This window comes from Hyperolius riggenbachi, chromosome 3, assembly GCF_040937935.1.
Source record: "Hyperolius riggenbachi isolate aHypRig1 chromosome 3, aHypRig1.pri, whole genome shotgun sequence".
NCBI classification, from domain to species: Eukaryota; Metazoa; Chordata; class Amphibia; order Anura; family Hyperoliidae; genus Hyperolius; species Hyperolius riggenbachi.
In genome coordinates this window covers 337,049,558-337,070,040 of record NC_090648.1, presented here as the reverse complement: position 1 = coordinate 337,070,040, position 20,483 = coordinate 337,049,558, and the positions used below count along the sequence as shown (strand labels likewise).

Genomic DNA, 20,483 nt, shown 5'->3' with positions numbered 1-20,483 from the left:
ATGCTTGTTCATGGTCTTTGGCTAAGTGTATTAGAATCAGAGGCTCAGCAGGACAGCCAAGCAATCTGAATTGTTTAAAAGTTAATACATACAACATCCTCCATATCTGTCAGCTCAGTTGTGCTTTAATAAGAGGCTAAATGGTGTGTTTAACTGTTCATGCGACAGAATTAAAGAGACACTGAAGCGAAAAAAAATTATGATATTATGATTTGTATGTGTAGTACAGATAAGAAATAAAACATTAAGATCAGATACATCAGTCTAATTGTTTCCAGTACAGGAAGAGTTAAGAAACTCCAGTTGTTATCTCTATGCAAAAAAGCCATTAATCTCTGCGACTTTCAAAGTCGTGGAGAGGGCTGTCTTCTGACTTTTATTATCTCAAGTGTTTTCTTTTTCTCTGCCAGAGAAGAGGTCATTAGTTCAGACTGCTCTGAAAGAATCATTTTGAATGCTGAATGTTGTGTAATCTGCACATATTATCGAATGATGCAATGTTAGAAAAAACACTATATACCTGAAAATAAAAAGATGAGAATATTTTCTTTGCTGCTAATCTTCTAGTAATTATTCATAGTACACAACCAATTCATTATATCATATATATTTTTTTCGCTTCAGTGTCTCTTTAAAGGGATACTGTAGGGGGGTCAGGGGAAAATGAGCTGAACTTACCCGGGGCTTCTAATGGTCCCCCGCAGACATCCTGTGTTGGCGCAGCCACTCACCGATGCTCCAGCCCCCCTCCAGTTCACTTCTGGAATTTCTGACTTTAAAGTCAGAAAACCACTGCGCCTGCACACCCGTGTCCTCGCTCCCGCTGATGTCACCAGGAGTGTACTGCGCAGACACAGACCATACTGGGCCTGCGCTGTGCGCTCTTGATGACATCAGCGGGATCAAGGACACGGCAACGCAGGCGCAGTGGTTTTCAGACTTTAAAGTCTGAAATTCCAGAAGTGAACCGGAGGCGGGGCTGGAGCATCGATGAGTGGCTGCGCCAACACAGGATGTCTGCGGGGGACCGTTAGAAGCCCCGGGGGTACTTATCCGTTAGCCGGGCGCATCCGGCAGGTGGCGCTAATTAATATTCCCCCTCCAGGCCGCCATGGACAGTAGGGAAAGATGTAACTCTGGTGGAGTTTTGTCGCCACCTGCCATATGCGCCCGGCTAACGGATAAGAACCGCCCCGGGTAAGTTCAACTCATTTTCCCCTGACCCCCCTACAGTATCCCTTCAAGCACAGAATAACCTGTTGGAGATGCCACTCAAACAAGTAATGCACAACATAAATAGGACACTTTCTTTACCATAACAATATAAAGCACATATTTTATGGTTCTTTTTTCTGCTTAACAACGTTAAACTAGTAGGCAAATATTAATTTACAAAATTTCATACAAATGTTTTTAATACGTAAAAATAGTGCATTTGCTTCTAAAGTGTATCTATATGGACATAACATTTGCCCTCAATAATTCCACATATTTGCACAGCAGAGCTAAATAGAATCATTTGTTGCACAAAGTACCTAAAATAGGTAATGATCACGCAGAAGAGTGCAATCGGGTATAATAGGAAAGTAACCAACTGTTGTTAGCCCTTTCCGTGATGTTTAACAAAACGAGGAAAGTAACCAACTCACTATTTCATTTAGGAAAACCGAAACTTTCTTTTGTAGCAACGCGTGTAAAGTTTTGTACCTTTCGACCCTCCGTCCACAAACTAGTACTTTGAGACTTCATCACAATCGCGCTCGCCTGTCAGTCAACTAGCTCGCGCACGTATTCTGTGTCTAGCGCGCGAGACAGTTGGACGGTGATGAGTGACGTCACGGCGCTCCCCCAGGCCCGAGATAGCAGCTGGGGAGGCGGGGGAAGAGAGCGGCTGAAAGGTGAGGAAATACGGGGTCCCGGGTTACTAGGCAACAGGTCCGGTGTATCCCGCCTGCCCTCACTGCCTCTCGCTGTAGTTGTACTGACGGCTGCAGTGAGGGACTCGCACGGCGCCATATTCAAATAGTTTTGCTAGCACGTTACTTCTCTTGACTGTGTTGTGTGCGCGGCCATAGGGGCTGTGCGGTGGCTACTTGTTGCATGCTATGCCAGTATTGCTGCTGCTTCTATCAGCTGCTTGTAGCTCTCTTGAAAGCTACAGGTATGCTTTTCTGTCAGAGGATTAATAAATGCTTGACTAGTAATCGAAAATTCGATTGTGGTTTTTTTTAGGGCTGGTTCAGACGGACGCTTGTGGAGCGTTTACCGCAAGCGTTCGGAACGTCGCGGTAAACGCTCCCATTCAAGTGAATGGGAGCGTTTACACCAAGCTTTTGCATGCTTTTACCCCAACGCGGCGTTCGGGTCCCGATTTTTGCAAGCGTTCGGGCTGCCCCTGGAAGCAACATGTAGCTTTCAGGGAGCGGCCAACCGCGACGGCTAATGTTCCCCTAGGGGAAAAAAAAAACGCGACCACATCAGAACAAGACCGAAGGCTACTGAAAGCCTGACCGCGCAGCCGCCGCAACGCCCCCAGACGTGACACTACGCAGACGTCTGTCTGAACCAGCCCTTACTCTGCAGTCATTAGCATTAATGGAACCCGATTTTTGCACAGTCCTAATCAGGTTTGGGACGGTAATAAATACTTTATCAACACACACTGACTGAGTATGGTGCGGGAAAAAAATTACAAAACAAATTGTCCGTTAGGACTTGACCCTAAGCGTACTGACAGTCTCTATCAGCCCCCCTAGTCTGCAGTGTATTGACACAGGTGGACTGGTGGTGCGATTAAAATTGTAAAATAAAATAATGCAGGTCACCATAAAGTATCTGGTCTGTTCAAATGGCAGACTTGTAATGCTGGATACACACGGTGCGTTTCCGCACTCGATGCGCCCGTCGATTTGCGACGACTCGATTATTTCTGACATGTCAGATTCGCGTTTCGATGGACCGTTAGGTCGATTTGGCATACTTTACATGCAGGGCTGTGGAGTCGGAGTCGTGGAGTCGGACAATTTTGGGTGCCTGGAGTCGGAGTCGGGAAAAAATGCACCGACTCCGACTCCTAATGAATTTGTAACTGTAATTAAAATAGAAAATATGATAAAATGTTCTATTTCTCAGATAATAGTCATTAAAAATAATGTATATATACAGTAATAGCTATGCTTAGTCCACAAAAATGAAATAAACCAATCAAAATTAGTTACTTGTGCTGCTTCAATAAAGCAGTCCCCGTATTTTTAAGGTCAGATATACATATCTGATTGTGACTGTATATATGATGTGTACACAGGAATCTCTTATATATGTTACGGCCAGAACCCGAAGTTTAGCCACTTCTAGTTCTGGCCGGCCACTTCGGGTTCTGGCCGGCCAATGCGCGAAGTGGCCGCTGCGCTGCGGCCAATGTTAGAAATGGAATGATTCCTCTGAGGTTAGTGTATCTTCTAGCCGCAGCGCAGCGGGCAAACGTATAACAATGTAGTGAATTTATTGCAATTCAGCCGGCGGCAATGTAACAATTCAAGCCGCCGGCTTTTTCTCTGCCTCTCTCTCCTCCCCCCCCCCCCCCCCCGCCTCTCTCGCTCTCCTATGAGCCGCCGGCGGGGACACGCGTGTCCCCCCGGAGTCGTTCGTCGCGGCAGGGGGATCCTGCTGTTCTTGCAGAGCGGGTGCTGGCAGAAGCAATGTCTGCAGCCTCCCCGCTCTGCTGCCCTGGCGCCACGAACGACTCCCGGGGACACGCATGTCCCCGCCGGCTGCCCATAAGAGGAGAGAGAGAGGCAGAAAACAAAAGCCGGCGGCTTGAATTGTTACATTGCCGCCGGCTGAATTGCAATAAATTCACTAAGTTGTTATACGTTTGGCCGCTGCGCTGCGGCCAGAAGATACATTAACCTCAGAGGAATCATTCCATTTTTAACATTGGCCGCAGCGCAGCGGCCACTTCGCGCATTGGCCGGCCAGAACCCGAAGTGGCCGGCCAGAACTAGAAGTGGCCAAACTTCGGGTTCTGGCCGTAACATATATACTAAATAACATCTATGCTGTAAGAATAAAGCCTGATGTGTAGCTGTGTCACTAATAGAGATGGTCAACGAGATGGAAATAATTCTGCATTGATGCTGATTTATGCAAATGTATGCACTCCCTTTGCTGATGAAATCAAATAATTTGATATGTTGTTAAAATTTGGTTTGGTGACTACAAATTAAAGGGTAACTGAGACGGATGAAAAGTAAAGTTTTATACATACCTGGGGCTTCCTCCAGCCCCCTTCAGGCTAATCAGTGCCTCGCTCTCCTCCACCACCCAGATCTTCTGCTATGAGTCCTGGTAATTCAGCCAGTCAGCGCTGTACGGCCGCATGCCGCTCCCACAGCCAGGAACATTCTGCACCTGCGCAATAGTGCTGCACAGGTGTAGTATGCTCCTGGCGGCGGAGTGTGTGCATGCGCACTACGCCTGACTGGCTCAAGTACCTGGACTCATAGCAGAAGATCCAGGTGATGGAGGAGGACAACGAGGGACTGATTATCCTGAAGGCGGCTGGAGGAAGCCCCAGGTATGTATAAAACTTTAATTTCATCTGTCTCAGGTTTACTTTGTTACACAGTAGTACTATACTCTACATATGCACTCCCCACAGAGCTACAGGGAATCCACTGAGAATGCTGTGCACATTGAACACAGGTGTTGTCTGTTTACAATCTCCTCATTCCCCTGCAGAGTACCTGCACATCATTCTTACATGTACCCACACTTACATTGCCTAGGGCCTGATAGATGTTCTTTGTTCCGGTTTGTACCTTTTACAAGTACTCTTACCAAGGACTAGTTTTAGTCTAAAGGGAATAAATATAGTAGTCTACATATCCTTCTCACTTCAGTTGTCTTGTAAAATTCCTAAGCGTTGGCAGTTAAGAGACGAATTTCATGTTACATACTTTTAATCAACAAAATTGTAATATGCAAATTAGAGGAGTCGGAGTCGGTGGAATCCTAAACTGAGGAGTCGGAGTCGGAGGATTTTTGGACCGACTCCACAGCCCTGTTTACATGTAAATCGACCTAACAATCAACGAAATGCGCTAGGAAATAATCGAGTCGACGCGAATCGAGTGCGGGTATGCGAAGTGTGTATCCAGCATAACTCTGCATTATATATGCACTGTGGATAGGAGGTCTTTGCTTATCCCCCCTATGCTCTGGACCAGATAAGATCCCAGATCTAAGGTGTAGCAATAACCATCAGACAGACATATCAGTCATAAATATGACATGTTGGCACAGTAAGGACAGTATATGCCCATATATAGCTACCCCTATAATTCAGCTACAATGACATAATAAACTATATAGTCCTGCCAACAAACCTTCATAGAAGGTAAATTGCTGTAGATATTACCAGGGCTGTGGAGTCGGTACAAAAATCCACCGACTCCGACTCCACAGTTTAGGATTCCGCCGACTCCTCTAATTTGCATATTACAATCTTGTTGATTGAAAGTATGTAACATGAAATTCGTCTATTAACTGCCAACGCTTAGGAATTTTAAAAGACAACTGAAGTGAGAAGGATATGGAGACAGTCATATTTATTCCCTTTAGTCATAGACTAAAACTAGTCCTTGGTAAGAGTACTTGTAAAAGGTACAGGCCGGAACAAAGAACATCTATCAGGCACTAGGCAATGTAACTGTGGGTACATGTGAGGGCTCGTTTCCACTATTGCGGTGCGGAATCGCCTGGATGCCACCGCTGACGAAATCGCATGCGGATGCGATTCCCCATGCGGTTTTTGCCGCGAATTCGCATAGGTGAGGATATATGCGATTTTAACCATGTCACTGCCTGTGTGAATTTACATCGGTACCTATGCGAATTCGCATGCAAATTCGCGGCAAAAAACGCATGGGGAAAACGCATGCGATTTCCCTATTAAATACATTGCATGCGATTCGCATGCATTCCACTCTCAGGCAAATTCGTTGGCTCTTTTGTGCATTTTTTCACCGCTCAAAAAAACGCACATCACCAAGGCAACAGTGGAAACAGGCCCATTCACTTACATACCACGTGCGAATCTGCATGCGTTGAACGCATGCGGATTCGCGATAGTGGAAACGAGCCCTAAGAGTGATGTGCAGGTACTCTGCAGGGGAATAAGGAGATTCTTCCTCTATTACACATTCTTCATGCACAATCTGAACCAGGTTTATGGGTGATAGACAACACCTCTGTGTTCAATGTGCACAACATTCTCAGTGGATTCACTGCAGTTCTGTGGAGAGCGCATATGTAGAGTATAGTACTACTGTGTAACAAAGTAAACCTGAGACAGATGTAATTCAAGTTTTATACATACCTGGGGCTTCCTCCAGCCCCCTTCAGGCTAATCAGTCCCTCGCTGTCCTCCTCCGCCACCTGGATCTTCTGCTATGAGCCCAGGTACTTGAGCCAGTCTGGCGTAGTGCGCATGCACACACTCCGCCGCCGGGAGCGTACTACACCTGCGCAGCACTGTTGTGCAGGTGCAGAACGCTCCTGACTGTGGAAGCGGTATGCGGCCGGACTGCGCTGACTAGCTGAATTACCAGGACTCAGCAGAAGATCCAGGTGGCAGAGGAGGACAGCGAGGGACTGATTAGCCTGAAGGGGGCTGGAAGAAGCCCCAGGTATGTATAACACTTTTCTTTTCATCCTTCTCAGGTACCATTTAATTCGTAGTCGCCAAACCAAATTTTAACAACATATCAAATTATTTGATTTCATGAGCAAAGAGTACATTTGCATAAATCAGAATCAACGCAGAATTATTTCCATCTCATTGACCATCTCTATTAGTGACACGGCTACACATCAGGCTTTATACTTACTGCATAGATGTTATTTCGTATATATAAGAGATTCCTGTGTACACATCATATATACAGTCACAATCAGATATGTATATCTGACTTTAAAAATACGGGGACTGCTTTATTGAAGCAGCACAAGTAACTAATTTTGATTTGTTTATTCCATTTTTGTGGACTAAGCACAGCTATTACTGTATGTATAAATTATTTATGATGACTATTATCTGAGAAATAGAACATTTTATCATGTTTTCTATTTTAATTACAGTTTAAATTCATTAGGAGTCGGAGTCGGTTAATTTTTTCCCGACTCCAGGCACCCAAAATTGCCTCGACTCGGACTCCACGACTCCGACTCCACAGCCCTGGATATTACAAAGGGTGCTCAGATATATACAGTGATAGTGCAAAATTCCAGGGCTGTGGAGTCGGGCAATTTTGGGTTCCTGGAGTCAGAGTCGGGAAAAAATGCTCCGACTCCTAATGAATTTGTAACTGTAATAAAAATAGAAAATATGATTAAATGTTCTATTTATCAAATAATAGTCATTAAAAATAATGTATATATACAGTATATATACAGTAATAGCTGTGCTTAGTCCACAAAAATGAAATAAACCAATCAAAATTAGTTACTTGTGCTGCTTCAATAAAGCAGTCCCCGTATTTTTAAAGTCAGATATACATATCTGATTGTGACTGTATATATGATGTGTACACAGGAATCTCTTATATATACTAAATAACATCTATGCTGTAAGAATAAAGCCTGATGTGTAGCTGTGTCACTAATAGAGATGGTCAATGAGATGGAAATAATTCTGCATTGATGCTGATTAATGCAAATGTATGCACTCCCTTTGCTGATGAAATCAAATAATTTGATATGTTGTTAAAATTTGGTTTAGTGACTACAAATTAAAGGGTAACTGAGATGGATGAAAAGTAAAGTTTTATACATACCTGGGGCTTCCTCCAGCCCCCTTCAGGCTAATCAGTCCCTCGCTGTCCTCCACCACCTGGATCTTCTGCTATGAGTCCTGGTAATTCAGCCAGTCAGCGCTGTCCGGCCGCATTCCGCTCCCACAGCCAGGAACATTCTGCACCTGCGCAATAGTGCTGCACAGGTGTAGTATGCTCCTGGCGGCGGAGTGTGTGCATGCGTACTACACCAGACTGGCTCAAGTACCTGGACTCATAGCAGAAGATCCAGGTGGTGGAGGAGGACAACGAGGGACTGATTATCCTGAATATGTATAAAACTTTAATTTCATCTGTCTCAGGTTTACTTTGTTACACAGTAGTACTATACTCTACATATGCACTCTCCACAGAGCTGCAGGGAATCCACTGAGAATGTTCTGCACATTGAACACAGTGGTGTTGTCTGTTTACAATCTCCTCATTCCCCTGCAGAGTACCTGCACATCATTCTTACATGTACCCACACTTACATTGCCTAGGGCCTGATAGATGTTCTTTGTTCCGGTTTGTACCTTTTTACAAGTACTCTTACCAAGGACTAGTTTTAGTCTAAAGGGAATAAATATAGTAGTCTACATATCCTTCTCACTTCAGTTGTCTTGTAAAATTCCTAAGCGTTGGCAGTTAACCACCCTGGCGTTCTGATAAAATCGCCAGGGTGGCTGCGGGAGGGTTTTTTTTAAATAAAAAAAAAACTATTTCATGCAGCCAACTGAAAGTTGGCTGCATGAAAGCCCACTAGAGGGCGCTCCGGATGCGCACTTTCGATCGCCTCCGGCGATCAAAAGTCACAAGGAAGGCCGCAATGAGCCTTCCTTGTTTCGCTTACCTCGTCGCCATGGCGACGAGCGGAGTGACGTCATGGGCGTCAGCCGACGTCCTGACGTCAGCCGCCTCCGATCCAGCCCTTAGCGCTGGCCGGAACTTTTTGTTCCGGCTACGCTGGGCTCAGGCGGCTGGGGGGACCCTCTTTCGCCGCTGCATGCGGCGGATCGCCGCACTGCAGCGGCGATCAGGCAGCACACGCGGCTGGCAAAGTGCCGGCTGCGTGTGCTGCTTTTTATTTGAGCCAAATCGGCCCAGCAGGGCCTAAACGGCAGGCTCCGGCGGTACTGGACGGGCTGAGCTCGTCCAGACCGCTCAGCAGGTTAAGAGACGAATTTCATGTTACATACTTTTAATCAACAAAATTGTAATATGCAAATTAGAGTCGAGGAGTCGGAGTCGGTGGAATCCTAAACTGAGGAGTCGGAGTCGGTGGATTTTTGGACCGACTCCACAGCCCTGCAAAATTCAACTAGTGCTAGTTTCACTCAGTCATTTGAGCTTCGTCAGGAAAAAGCACATAAATGCATGAAAAATAATAAATCACCCCCTCACCATGGACACCCACAGTCCACAATCCACAATCAGCCCAAGTCAGAGCTGGGCCTCGAATGGCGCGTTACATCTCTTGATTGTGTTGTGTGTGCATCAGGTTTGGGACGGTAATAAATGGCAGCTAATATTTAGGTTTTAAATCTAATTATCCCTGCTCAAAATTTTGCTTGTGGTCCGTACACACGATAAAACATGCTGATTGAGGCAGGGAACACACTTGACTGTTTTCGTGTGCGTTTTCTGCACAGAAAAACTGAGAACTCGTATTAATGGGCTAGTTCACACTTAATGTGTTGTGCGCAGAAAAAAAACTGACATTCTGCATGATGACTCTGCACATTTGTCAGTTTTCTCTTATCAATTACATCAGTTGCTGTGAAAAAACGTACACGTTTTCCTGATTAGAAACACACTTGATGCGCAGAAAAAAAAAAGTATGCAGAAAAACGTGCGTAGAAAACTAAATACAAGTGTGTTCCCTGCCTAAAGGCAGTACACACAAATGCGTGACATCGCTCAGCATAAAGAAACCAGTCGTTTAAACGACGTTGTCCACACTCACTGATATTCCAAGCACTTATATTGTTAGACTGCGCGTGCAAGCGTAAGAGCATGATGTGCATGCATGCTCTGGAATAATATTGTTTGAACTACATTGTACACACCGGCCCAGGCCTGGATTTACATCACAGGAGCCTATAGGCACAGATGTCCGGGTACCTTACACTTCGCCCTCCACAAACCTCTGCTCTACTGCACCGCAAATGTGCTGGCTGTCCCAGCTGTCGCTTCTCACTTACATCCCTTGACCATCATAGGTTGCTACAGGTGCAACTTAGTATTAGGTAGCTAGAAGAAGCTCAGCATTAGGGAGCTCTATGCCCCTGACTGAAGGAAGATGTTGTCAGTGGAATGCAGAGATCAGGGTTACACTCTCATCAGGACTCTGCATAGGGAGAGAGGCACTCGGATAGGTGTGTGAGCCACCATTCCATCATCAGGCGCCTGTAGGCACGTGCCTTATGGTAAATCCACCCCAGCACCGTCCGACTGCAAAATATCTACTCTATAGTTGTCAGAATTGATCCACCAGTTAGTTCGTCCAGAATATGTGATATCTTTCACTTGTTGTTGTTTCATGTTATTTAGCTACATTTTTAGACCAATTGATGTACTATGAGGAAAAATCTATGCCCCTTGCTGCAGTTCCAGGATCCCAGTATCCACTGCATTGTCCTTTAAGGACTTGTTTACACTATGAGCGCATTTTGTTTTTGAAAAGCACTGGCGATTTTTAAAAGTGCTTGAGCAATGTTTTGCAATGTGAGTATTCTCACTTGAGCGATGAGCTTTCTTTCCCATTTCAAAATGCACTCGCCAAATCGATTTTCAAAGTGCTTTGCGATTTCCCTATACTTTGTATTGAATCGCAAACGCTCAGGAAATGGTGCAGGAGCCGCGTTTGCGATTCAATACAAAGTATAGGGAAATCGATTTGGCGAGTGCATGTTTAAATAAATACATTGTATTAAAGAGAATCTGTACTCTAAAATTCTTACAACAAAAAGCATACCATTATATTCCTTATGTTCTCCTGGGCCCCTCTGTGCTGTTTCTGCCACTCTCTGCTGCAAACCTGGCTTGTAATTGCCATTTTTAGGCAGTGTTTACAAACAAACTAATCAGCTTGTGATAGGCTCACATAAGCAGAGTGTGAGAGTCATACAGAGCCTGCAGGGGGCCTGGAGAGGGTGTGTATAGCTTCTAGCCAATCACAAGCAGCCCTGCACATTCCAGTCTGAGTGCCTCAGCCCGACAGAGGAGAGATGATTAGATCATATAACAGAGATAATACAGCCACTGTGCAAGTAGGAAAGGCTGCAGTAAGCCAGACCACATTAGAACAGGCATAGGAACTTATAGGATAGAAGAAATAAGGATGAACATTTTGTTAGTCTCTTTAAAGAGACTCTGTAACTTGAAAAAGATCCCCTGGGGGGTACTCACCTCGGGTGGGGGAAGCCTCCGGATCCTAATGAGGCTTCCCACGCCGTCCTGCGTCCCACGGGGGTCTCGCTGCAGCCCTCTGAACAGCCGGCGACAGGCCCGACTGTAATTTCAATATTTACCTTTGCTGGCTCCAGCGGGGGCGCTGTGGCTGCATTCGGCTCGGAAATAGACGGAAATACCCGATCTCCGTCGGGTCCGCTCTACTGCGCAGGCGCCGGAGACTTGCGCCTGCGCAGTAGAGCGGACCCGACGGCGATCGGGTATTTCCGCCTACTTCGGAGCCGACAGCCATCAGAGCGCCTGCGCAGGAGCCAGGAAGGTAAATATTGCGTCACGGCTGTACGGAGGGCTACAGCGAGACCCCCGAGGGACGCAGGACGGCGTGGGAAGCCTCATTAGGATCCTGAGGCTTCCCCCACCCGAGGTGAGTACCCCCCAGGGGACTTTTTACCGTTACAGTTCCTCTTTAAGTTCCAGGTCCAAGAATTCACTTTCTGATTGTCGTCAGGAAGAAGAAAAATTTGCCAAAGTTCTTTTGAAATGCGCAAATCGCTCTGAAAAGTGCAGGGAATACAAACAAACCCAACAAACACAGAACATTTATATCACGCTTTTTCTCCTGGCGGACTCAAAGCGCCAGATATGCAGCCACTAGGTCGCTCTCTATAGGCAGTAGCAGTGTTAGGGAGACTTACCTAAGGTCTCCTACTGAATAGGTGCCGGCTTACTGAACAGGCAGAGCTAAGATTCGAACCCAGATTGCCTTTATCATTACACTATTCAGCTTACAAAAGCGCTCAGTGATTGTGCTGGCGATTTGTAATGTGAACTAGGCCTAAGGATCGTTAAATGCATAATGAATTTGCCATATATACTATATTTAGCATGTCCAATGTGCTAAATAATCAATTTGTGTACCTTATGTAATTATAAGGTACAACTGACTATTGAGATCTTCAATGCTTTTTTTTTGTTTTTTTTATGCAAAAAAAACCTTTCACTTACCTGGGGCTACTACCAGCCATCTGCAGATGTCCTGTGCCACGTCGGTCCTCAAGGATCCTCCGGGCCCATGCCACGGCTCACCTTTACTTCGGTTGTCTTACAAGTCGACAGCAACTGCACCTGCGGGGCTGTGGTCGCTTGTGTCCTCACACCCGCTCACGTCCCTAGGAGCGTTCTGCGCAGGTGCAGTACAAGGTTTCTTTGAACAAGGACAGCGCAGTTGCTGTCGACTTGCAAGTAATGAAAATGAGCCTTGGTGGAAAACCAGAGCATCTTTAAGGACAAGCATGGAACAGGACGTCTGCAGGGGCCGTTAGAAGCCCTCAGTAAGTGAAAAAAAAAATTGAAGATCTCCTTTAAAAGGCAAGTCACCATACCTTCGTGTGCATGCGCAGAATGCTCCTGGACATATGCGCCTGCGCACTACCTCCTGACGCCGGCGACCAGGTCGGCTTCTTCTGCGCTCCACCACGCGGGTCACATGGTAGCGCTGACGCCAGCAGGACTGTACTGCATCGTTGTGGTTCTGGCGACGGTTGCTTCACATTATATAGACAGCAAGGATGACGAACAAAGAAGTATTGGAACGTATAAGGCCAGTCATGTCACTGGAAGGCAAGATCACCAGACTCAGACTCGTATATTTCTGCCATGTGATGCGATTAAATTCCTTAGAGAAAGACCTAATGCTAGGACTGATCAGTGGCAAAAGGCGACAAGGCCGCCAGAGAACGCATTGTCTTGACACCATCAAAGCTGACACAGGATTGCGCTTAAGGCATCTGTCAGAAATGGTATAAAATCGGACAGCATGGAGAGAGCTAACCCATAGAATCGCCAAGAGTCTGATATGACTGAATGGATAACATCATTATCATAGTGAAAAAAGTGCCCCTGGGGTTTACACCTCGGAGGAGTAAGCCTCTGGATACTTGCCCTTCAGATATTCATGAATGCCAGACTGCAGAGGTTGGTTTTCAGTTTAGACTTAAATGCTTCCAGAGATGGAGCTGTCCTGATTGGGTGTGGCAGGGAGTTCCAAAGTGTAGAGGCAGCATGACAAAAGGCTCTGTCTCCAAAGGTTTTGAGGTGAACTCTGGGGTGACCAAGGTGTTACATCCTTTTGATCTGAGATTGCGGGGGGTGTGATGCAGTTGCAACAAGTCCTTCAGGTATCCAGGGCCCAGATTGTGCAAGGATTTGAATGTCAGTAAGCCAATCTTAAACAGGATTCTCCATTTTATCGGTAGCCAGTGGAGTGAGCACAGGGTTGGTGTTATGTGGCAATGGCGGGGTTGGCTCGTTAACAGCCTTGCGGCGGCATTCTGTACTAATTGTAGGCGGCGTAAGTCTTTCTTATGCAGTCTTTCTTACTCAGTAGTTCTGAACCTGCGCAGTACAGCCCGGAGGATGTCCGATGACGTCAGTGCGCACCAGTGAGACGCAGATTGGAGCGCAGAACAGGCCCGACCTGGCCGCCGGCCTAGCCAGGTCGGGCGCGCCACAGGAGACCACCGGGAGCCAACGGAGCGGCGCCGAGGGCACCTCCTGCCTGCCACAGACTGGAGGAAGCCCCAGGTAAGTGGATGTGGATTTTTTTTTTTTTTTTTTTGATCGTCCCTGAACCTTCCCTTTAAGAGAAGCACCCCCAGAGAATGATGCTGCCACCACCATATTTGACAGTGGGGATGGTGTGTTCAGAGTGATGTGCAGTGTTAATTTTCCGCCACACATAGTGTTTTGCATCTTGGCTAAAAAGTTCCATTTTGGTCTGCTCTGACAAGAGCACCTTCTTCCACATGTTTGCTGTGTCTCCCACATGGCTTGTGGCAAACTGCAAACTGGACTTCTTATGCTTTTCTGTTGACAATGGCTTTCTTCATTCCACTCATCCATAAAGGCCCACCTTTGTGCAGTGCACGACTAATAGTTGTCCTATGGACAGATTCCCCCACCTGAGCTGTAAATCTCTGCAGCTTGTCCAGAGTCACCATGGGCCTCTTGACTGCATTTCTGACCAGCGCTCTCCTTGTTCGGCCTGTGAGTTTAGGTGGACGGCCTTGTCTTGATAGGTTTATAGTTGTGCCATACTCTTTCCATTTCTGAATGATCGCTTGAACAGTGCTCCGTGGGATGTTCAAGGCTTTGGAAATCTTTTTGTAGCCTAAGCCTGCTTTAAATTTCCTAATAACTTTGGCCTCAATTCACTAACGTGTTATAGATTTATTGAACGTTTTATCGATAAAACATTTGATAAATATATAACACCTTAGTGAATTCAAAATTAGATTTTACCCATGAGGTAAATTATCAAACGTTTGATAAAGTGTTTGATAAAGCTTAGTGAATTGAAGCCTTTATCCCTGACCTGTCTGGTGTGTTCTTTGGACTTCATGGTGTTGTTGCTCCCAAGATTCTCTTAGTCAACCTCTGAGGCCGTCACAGAGCAGCTGTATTTGTACTGACATTAGATTACACACAGGTGCATGCTATTTAGTCATTAGCACTCATCAGGCAATGTCTATGGGCAACTGACTTGACTCAGACCAAAGGGGGCTGAATAATTACGCACACCCCACTTTGCAGTTATTGGTTTGTAAAAATTTTTGGGAATCCATGTATGATTTTGCTTCTACTTCTCACGTGTGCACCACTTTGTATTGAAAATGGGGGAGAAACTGAGAGCCCAATATGGTGCAGTATGTTAATATGGAGAGGTCTGTTGTGAATAAATGAGATGATTATACTCACAAGGGTGGGTCGCCACAAAGGCAACCACTGGAAAGGCCGGCGGGGAGAATTGTAACCTGACCCCGCTCAGGTTAAAAAGTCGCTCTCTGTAGATAGGAGAAAATGGGGATACACCCCTCCACCAAGGGTGGACTAGATGATATTGAAATATGATAACAGAGGCGCCAAGCAGAATAAAATTAGTTAAAATTGTTAAAAAGGGGGAAGTGGGTGGACTCACCTCCCTTCTGAAAAAAATGGCCGGACAATGGACAGGTTACTTACAGTCTAAAGTAACATTTATTAGTAACTCCAACTTGGAGTTACTAATAAATGTTACTTTAGACCAGCCTTTCTCAACCTTTTTACCATGGAGGAACCCTGTAAATAACTTTTGGATCTCAAGGAACCCCTGCAAACAATTTTTTGGTCTGGAGGAACCCCTACATTTATTTTTCAGGAGGCATGGTCTTTAAATAGGTTAGGCTGCTAATTTCACTACCTCCTATTACACTGCCACTCATTATACTGTCTCCTGACCCCCCAATTTAGTGCTTCTTGTTACAGTACCACCTATTATAGTGTGCTCTATTATACTTTCCCCACGATGGGGTAAAATGCCAAGGAACCCCTGCAGAGTCCTCAAGGAACCCTGGGGTTCCAGGGAACCCTGGTTGAGAAAGCCTGCTTTAGACTGTAAGTAACCTGTCCATTGTCCGGCCATTTTTTTCAGAAGGGAGGTGAGTCCACCCACTTCCCCCTTTTTAACAATTTTAACTAATTTTATTCTGCTTGGCGCCGCTGTTATCATATTTCAATACCACTTTGTATTGGTCTTTCACATGAAATTTCAATAAAATTGATTAATGTTTGTTGCAGTAATGTGACAAAATGTGGAAAACTTCTCCAAGGGGGCTGAATACTTTTGTGTATACATATATGTGTGTGTGTGTATGTATATGTATATGTGTATATATATATATATATATATATATATATATATATATATATATATATATATATATATATATATATATATATATATATATATATATATATATATTTATTATTATTATTATTAACGTTTTTCACTTGCACTAAATAGCTCTAACACTTTTCTGCTTTTATTTGTAGGAATTGCCATGCAGGACAGCTTCAGATTTGCTTCAGCTGGTGATGATATTAAAATATGGGACTCTTCATCCATGACTGTGGTGGAGCAGTTCAATCCCCACAGCACATCACATCCTGTATCATCTTTGTGTTGGAGCAGAAACAGTATCCTTTGACAGATGTATGCAGATACTGTTTTTTTTCCAGAGGCTTATTTGATTATGTACAAATTGCACATATAGGCATGCCTAATGTTATGTAATTATACAAAAGAAAAATACCTCCTCAGAGTACTTTAAAATGAATGTAGTAATGTGGTGTTTTTTTTTTTTTCTTTTTAAACTTAAAGTGAACCTAAAGTCAAATGAAAAAAACGAGATTTACTCACCTGGGGCTTCTCTCAGCCCCCTGCAGCCGATTGGTGCCCTCGCAGCCCCGCTCAGAAGCTCCTGCACCCGCCAGTGAACACTTCTGGTTTGCGGCCGCAATAGGAGCAGAATTACTCGCGTTCCCATGCCTGTCGGCCGGTTACGGCCAGATCGGAAGTGTTCGTTGGCAGGTGCAGGAGCATCTGAGCGGGGCTGCGAGGGCACCGATCGGCTGCAGGGGGCTGAGGGAAGCCCCAGGTGAGTAAATCTCGTTTTTTTCTTTTGACTTTAGGTTCACTTTAAGCATTATACCCATGTACAGACTGAAAACAGACCACGCGAATTACACCCCTGTGTAATTCAATTGGTCCGTTATTTTACTGTATAGATTGCCATAACTCTACATCAACTCAATATTCTTTGCATCTCACCTTCCCTAATGAGGAGTAGGTAAAATTCTAGAATTGAGTATTTTTTAGAAGATCCACTTTCTGTTTTCACTACAAGGTGTTTTATATATAACACATAGTGATATTTTACAGTTATGTAGTAGTCACACCCACAGTGAATGATGGGGTTTACTTTTTCAACAGGTTGAGAGACAGACAATGTCATTCCAAACAAAGGAAAAATTAATTTGGGTTTTTCTTACATTCATGATTTAATATGGGTGAGGTGGGGGTGACTACCCTGCATATGGGATCTGCTTTTTTAAAGCAGACTCATGTGCTTACACTTTTTTTTTCTCAGCATGTTTTGCTTAATGTAGCAGTTGTCAATAAAAATTTGTTTTAATTTCAAAAATGTTTTTTTAATTAGGGGTAAAAAATGCATGCGCTTCTATGTGCTAAAAAACACACCCATTCACTTGCATTGATGTGCACTTTACAGCTCAACGCACAGATATGCATGCAACACCACATTGTAATGCAGCTCCGCGCATAGATGAAAACCAGGCACATTCAATTACATAGTAATATGAATACCTTGCAAAAAAAAAAAAAAAAAAAAGTTACTGCAGCTAAAAAAAATCCAGTGGAAGGCACAGGAAGGATGAGCCTTGCGGCATGAAGTAAAAACATTGGACACGGGAAGATGCGTGCTGGCAATAAAAGTGAGAGTTCTGGGGAGACCTGATCGGCCAGGCAGGTGGTGGGGGTGGCTACACAAACTTCCAATTGATTTCATGTTGAAATATGTTGACAATCTGCGTATAGTATGTGGGCAGCCAATAGATCCCACTCTGATCAGATTCAATCAAAGAGGGACCTATCTGATTGTTGATGTGGGGGCCATCTACAGGTGTATGGCTGCCATTAGTCTCAAAGCACAAAATCTTGTAAAAGCAGTACATCATTTTTTTTTTTTTTTTTTTTTTAGTAAACTTGTGTACTTACTGTCATTAGCAATCTGATGTTCTGATCCCGGTCTTTAGCTTTAGCTTGATTGCATTTTTATGTATATCTGCAAAAAATGGTTGGTTAGTATCTTTGTAAATGTTTTAATAGCACTATATTTTGTATGTGCTGCTTTATTGTTGTCTTGTTGTTAGCCGGTGTGTCTTTGACATATTGATCCTTTCCGCCAAGCTCTAACTTGAAAAATGCTGAGACCGAAGAACTTTAACATGAGCCAAAGCACAGCTGATTGTGTTTAGAATGCTCAGGCTAGACCTCTATAGTTTGAAACTATTAACTAAAGAATGGCAGGTTGTTAAATGGATACAACTTTCTCTGTGTGCTGTGTGATACCTGCATTAATGAGTCATTGATGGAAACTGAGTCAATTTATATTAGTGCAATGGACCATTTCTGCTCAGCGAACACATTTGTTTCCTTTCAGTTTGTCTCTAGTGCAGCCTAACAAAACAATTACAAATCAGTATCTGATGGTTTATTCACACTGTGCAATAAACATTGAAAAGCAGCATTGGCCAGTCCATCAAGATAGGAGAAGTAATTGGTGTATTTGGCAGGGTGATGGTTGATTTATTTTATTGTCTTTCACTGCGATTACTACATGCTCAGGTTTGCTGTAAAGGAAATGGCAAATAGCATTCCTCTCGTGTGAAAAAGATCAACAACCGTTTCTGTATCTATTGCTGTTACTATATGTAATGTGTGATGTGGCATTATGAAAGCATATGAGCTTGTCAATATTGTGCTGCCTATTTAAGTTGTACTACAAGGTTTTAGATCTAGCAGATACAGCTAGCAGACAGTATTTAACCACTTTCCGACCTCCCACTACCTATAGGCATCGGCAAAGTGGCACCCCCAGGACCGCTTAACGCCGATCGGTGGCGGCTCCTGGGGGACTGAATAGCTGGGAATCACGCGCAGTGATGCGAGCGCATCTGCAGGCATTAGGCTCCGCCCACTCGCGATGTCAACCCGCCGGCCAATTAGCAGCGCCGGCAGGTTGTTAACCCCCGATCTGCCGCGTTCAAAGCGTATAATACGCTTTGTGATGTATACAAAGCGTATTATACAGGCTGCCTCCTGCCCTGGTGGTGAACGAGGGACCACCAGGGGAGGTTGCAGCAGTTCATATAAACACAGCAGCACACTGATCCTGCCCCCTGATCGCCCACAGCACCACTCAGACCCCCCTCACCACCATCTCAGACCACTGTTTGCACCCAGTCACCCCCCCTAATCACCCATCATTCACCCCCTGCCACTATCTGTCCATGCTAAAATTTAGATTAGGTCCTAAACTGCCCCCTTGGGGCTCCTGACCACCCCCCTCAGATCCTCCCCAGACCCCCCCTGTACTGTATACATCTATTCTCCCTTGTAATCACCCACTGATGACCTGTCAATCACCCCGTCACCACCTGTCACTGCCACCCATCAGATCAGACCTTAACCTGCCACTTGCGGGCTCCTGATCACCCGCCCACACCCTCAGATCGCCCGCAGACCCGCCCTCATATCACCTCCCAAGTGCATTGTTTAAATCTGTTCTTCCCTCTAATCACCCACTGATCACCCATCAATCACCCTCTGTCACCACTTGTCACTGCTACCCATCAGATCAGACCCTAATGTGCCCCTTGGGCACCCAATCACCTTCCCACACCCTCAAATAGCCCCCCAGACCCCCTCTGATCAACTCGCCAGTGCATTGCTTGCATATATTCTCCCCTGTTATCACCTACTGATCTCCTATCAATCACCCTGTCACTGCTACCCATCAGATCAGTTCCTCATCTGCCCTTTGCGGGCACCCAATCACCTGCCCACACCCTCAGATCGCCCTCAGACCCCCCTGAGCACCTCCCAGCGCATTATTTACATATGTCCCCCCCCCTCTAATCACACCCTGATCACCTATCAATCACCCCCTGTCACCACCTGTAACTGGTACCCATCAGATCAGACCCTAATCTGCCCCTTGCGGGCACCCAAACACCCGCCCACAGCCTCAGATTGCCCTCAGACCCCCCCCCCCCCCCCCCCGATCACCTCCCCAGTGCACAATGGACAATTCTGTGTAAAAGAAATTAAAAAAAAAATCTAATTTACAGAGATATTTCTCCCACCCAGCATGGGTATGTGTAAAAATACACCCCAAAACACATTATACTATTTCTCCTGAGTACGGTGATACCACGTGTGACACTTTTTTGCAGCCTAGGTGCGCTAAGGGGCCCAAAGTCCTATGAGCTCCTTCAGGCTTTACAGGGGTGCTTACAATTAAGCACCCCCCCAAAATACCAGGACAGTAAACACACCCCACAAATGACCCCATTTGGAAAGTAGACACCCCAAAGTATTCAGAGAGGGGCATGGTGAGTCCGTGGCAGATTTCATTTTTTTTGTCACAAGTTAGCAGAAATGGAAACTTTTTTTTATTTATTTTCCGCTAACTTGTGACAAAAATAAAATCTTCAATGAACTCACCATGCCTCTTAGTGAATACTTTGGGATGTCTTCTTTCCACAATGGGGTCATTTGGGGGGGTGGGTATTTATACCATCCTGGAATTCTAGCACCTCATGAAACATGACAGGTGC

At 45.1% G+C, this 20,483-nt stretch overlaps 1 protein-coding gene across 4 annotated transcripts in view; it reads left to right on the top strand.

Moving 5' to 3' along the window:
- The first annotated feature begins 1,754 nt into the window (after positions 1 to 1,754).
- Positions 1,755 to 20,483, top strand: part of NEDD1 (NEDD1 gamma-tubulin ring complex targeting factor) — a 79,001-nt gene continuing 60,272 nt past the window's right edge. The window contains exons 1-3 of one of the 4 annotated variants that reach the window (XM_068276896.1): positions 1,822 to 1,898; positions 13,633 to 13,829; positions 16,116 to 16,259. In XM_068276896.1, coding sequence (XP_068132997.1) covers positions 16,124 to 16,259 — 136 coding nt within the window. In that variant the 5' untranslated portion in view covers positions 1,822 to 1,898; positions 13,633 to 13,829; positions 16,116 to 16,123. Of the gene's footprint in view, positions 1,899 to 13,629; positions 13,830 to 16,115; positions 16,260 to 20,483 lie in introns of all 4 variants that reach the window. The other 3 variants (XM_068276897.1, XM_068276899.1, XM_068276895.1) reach the window with 3 other exon arrangements.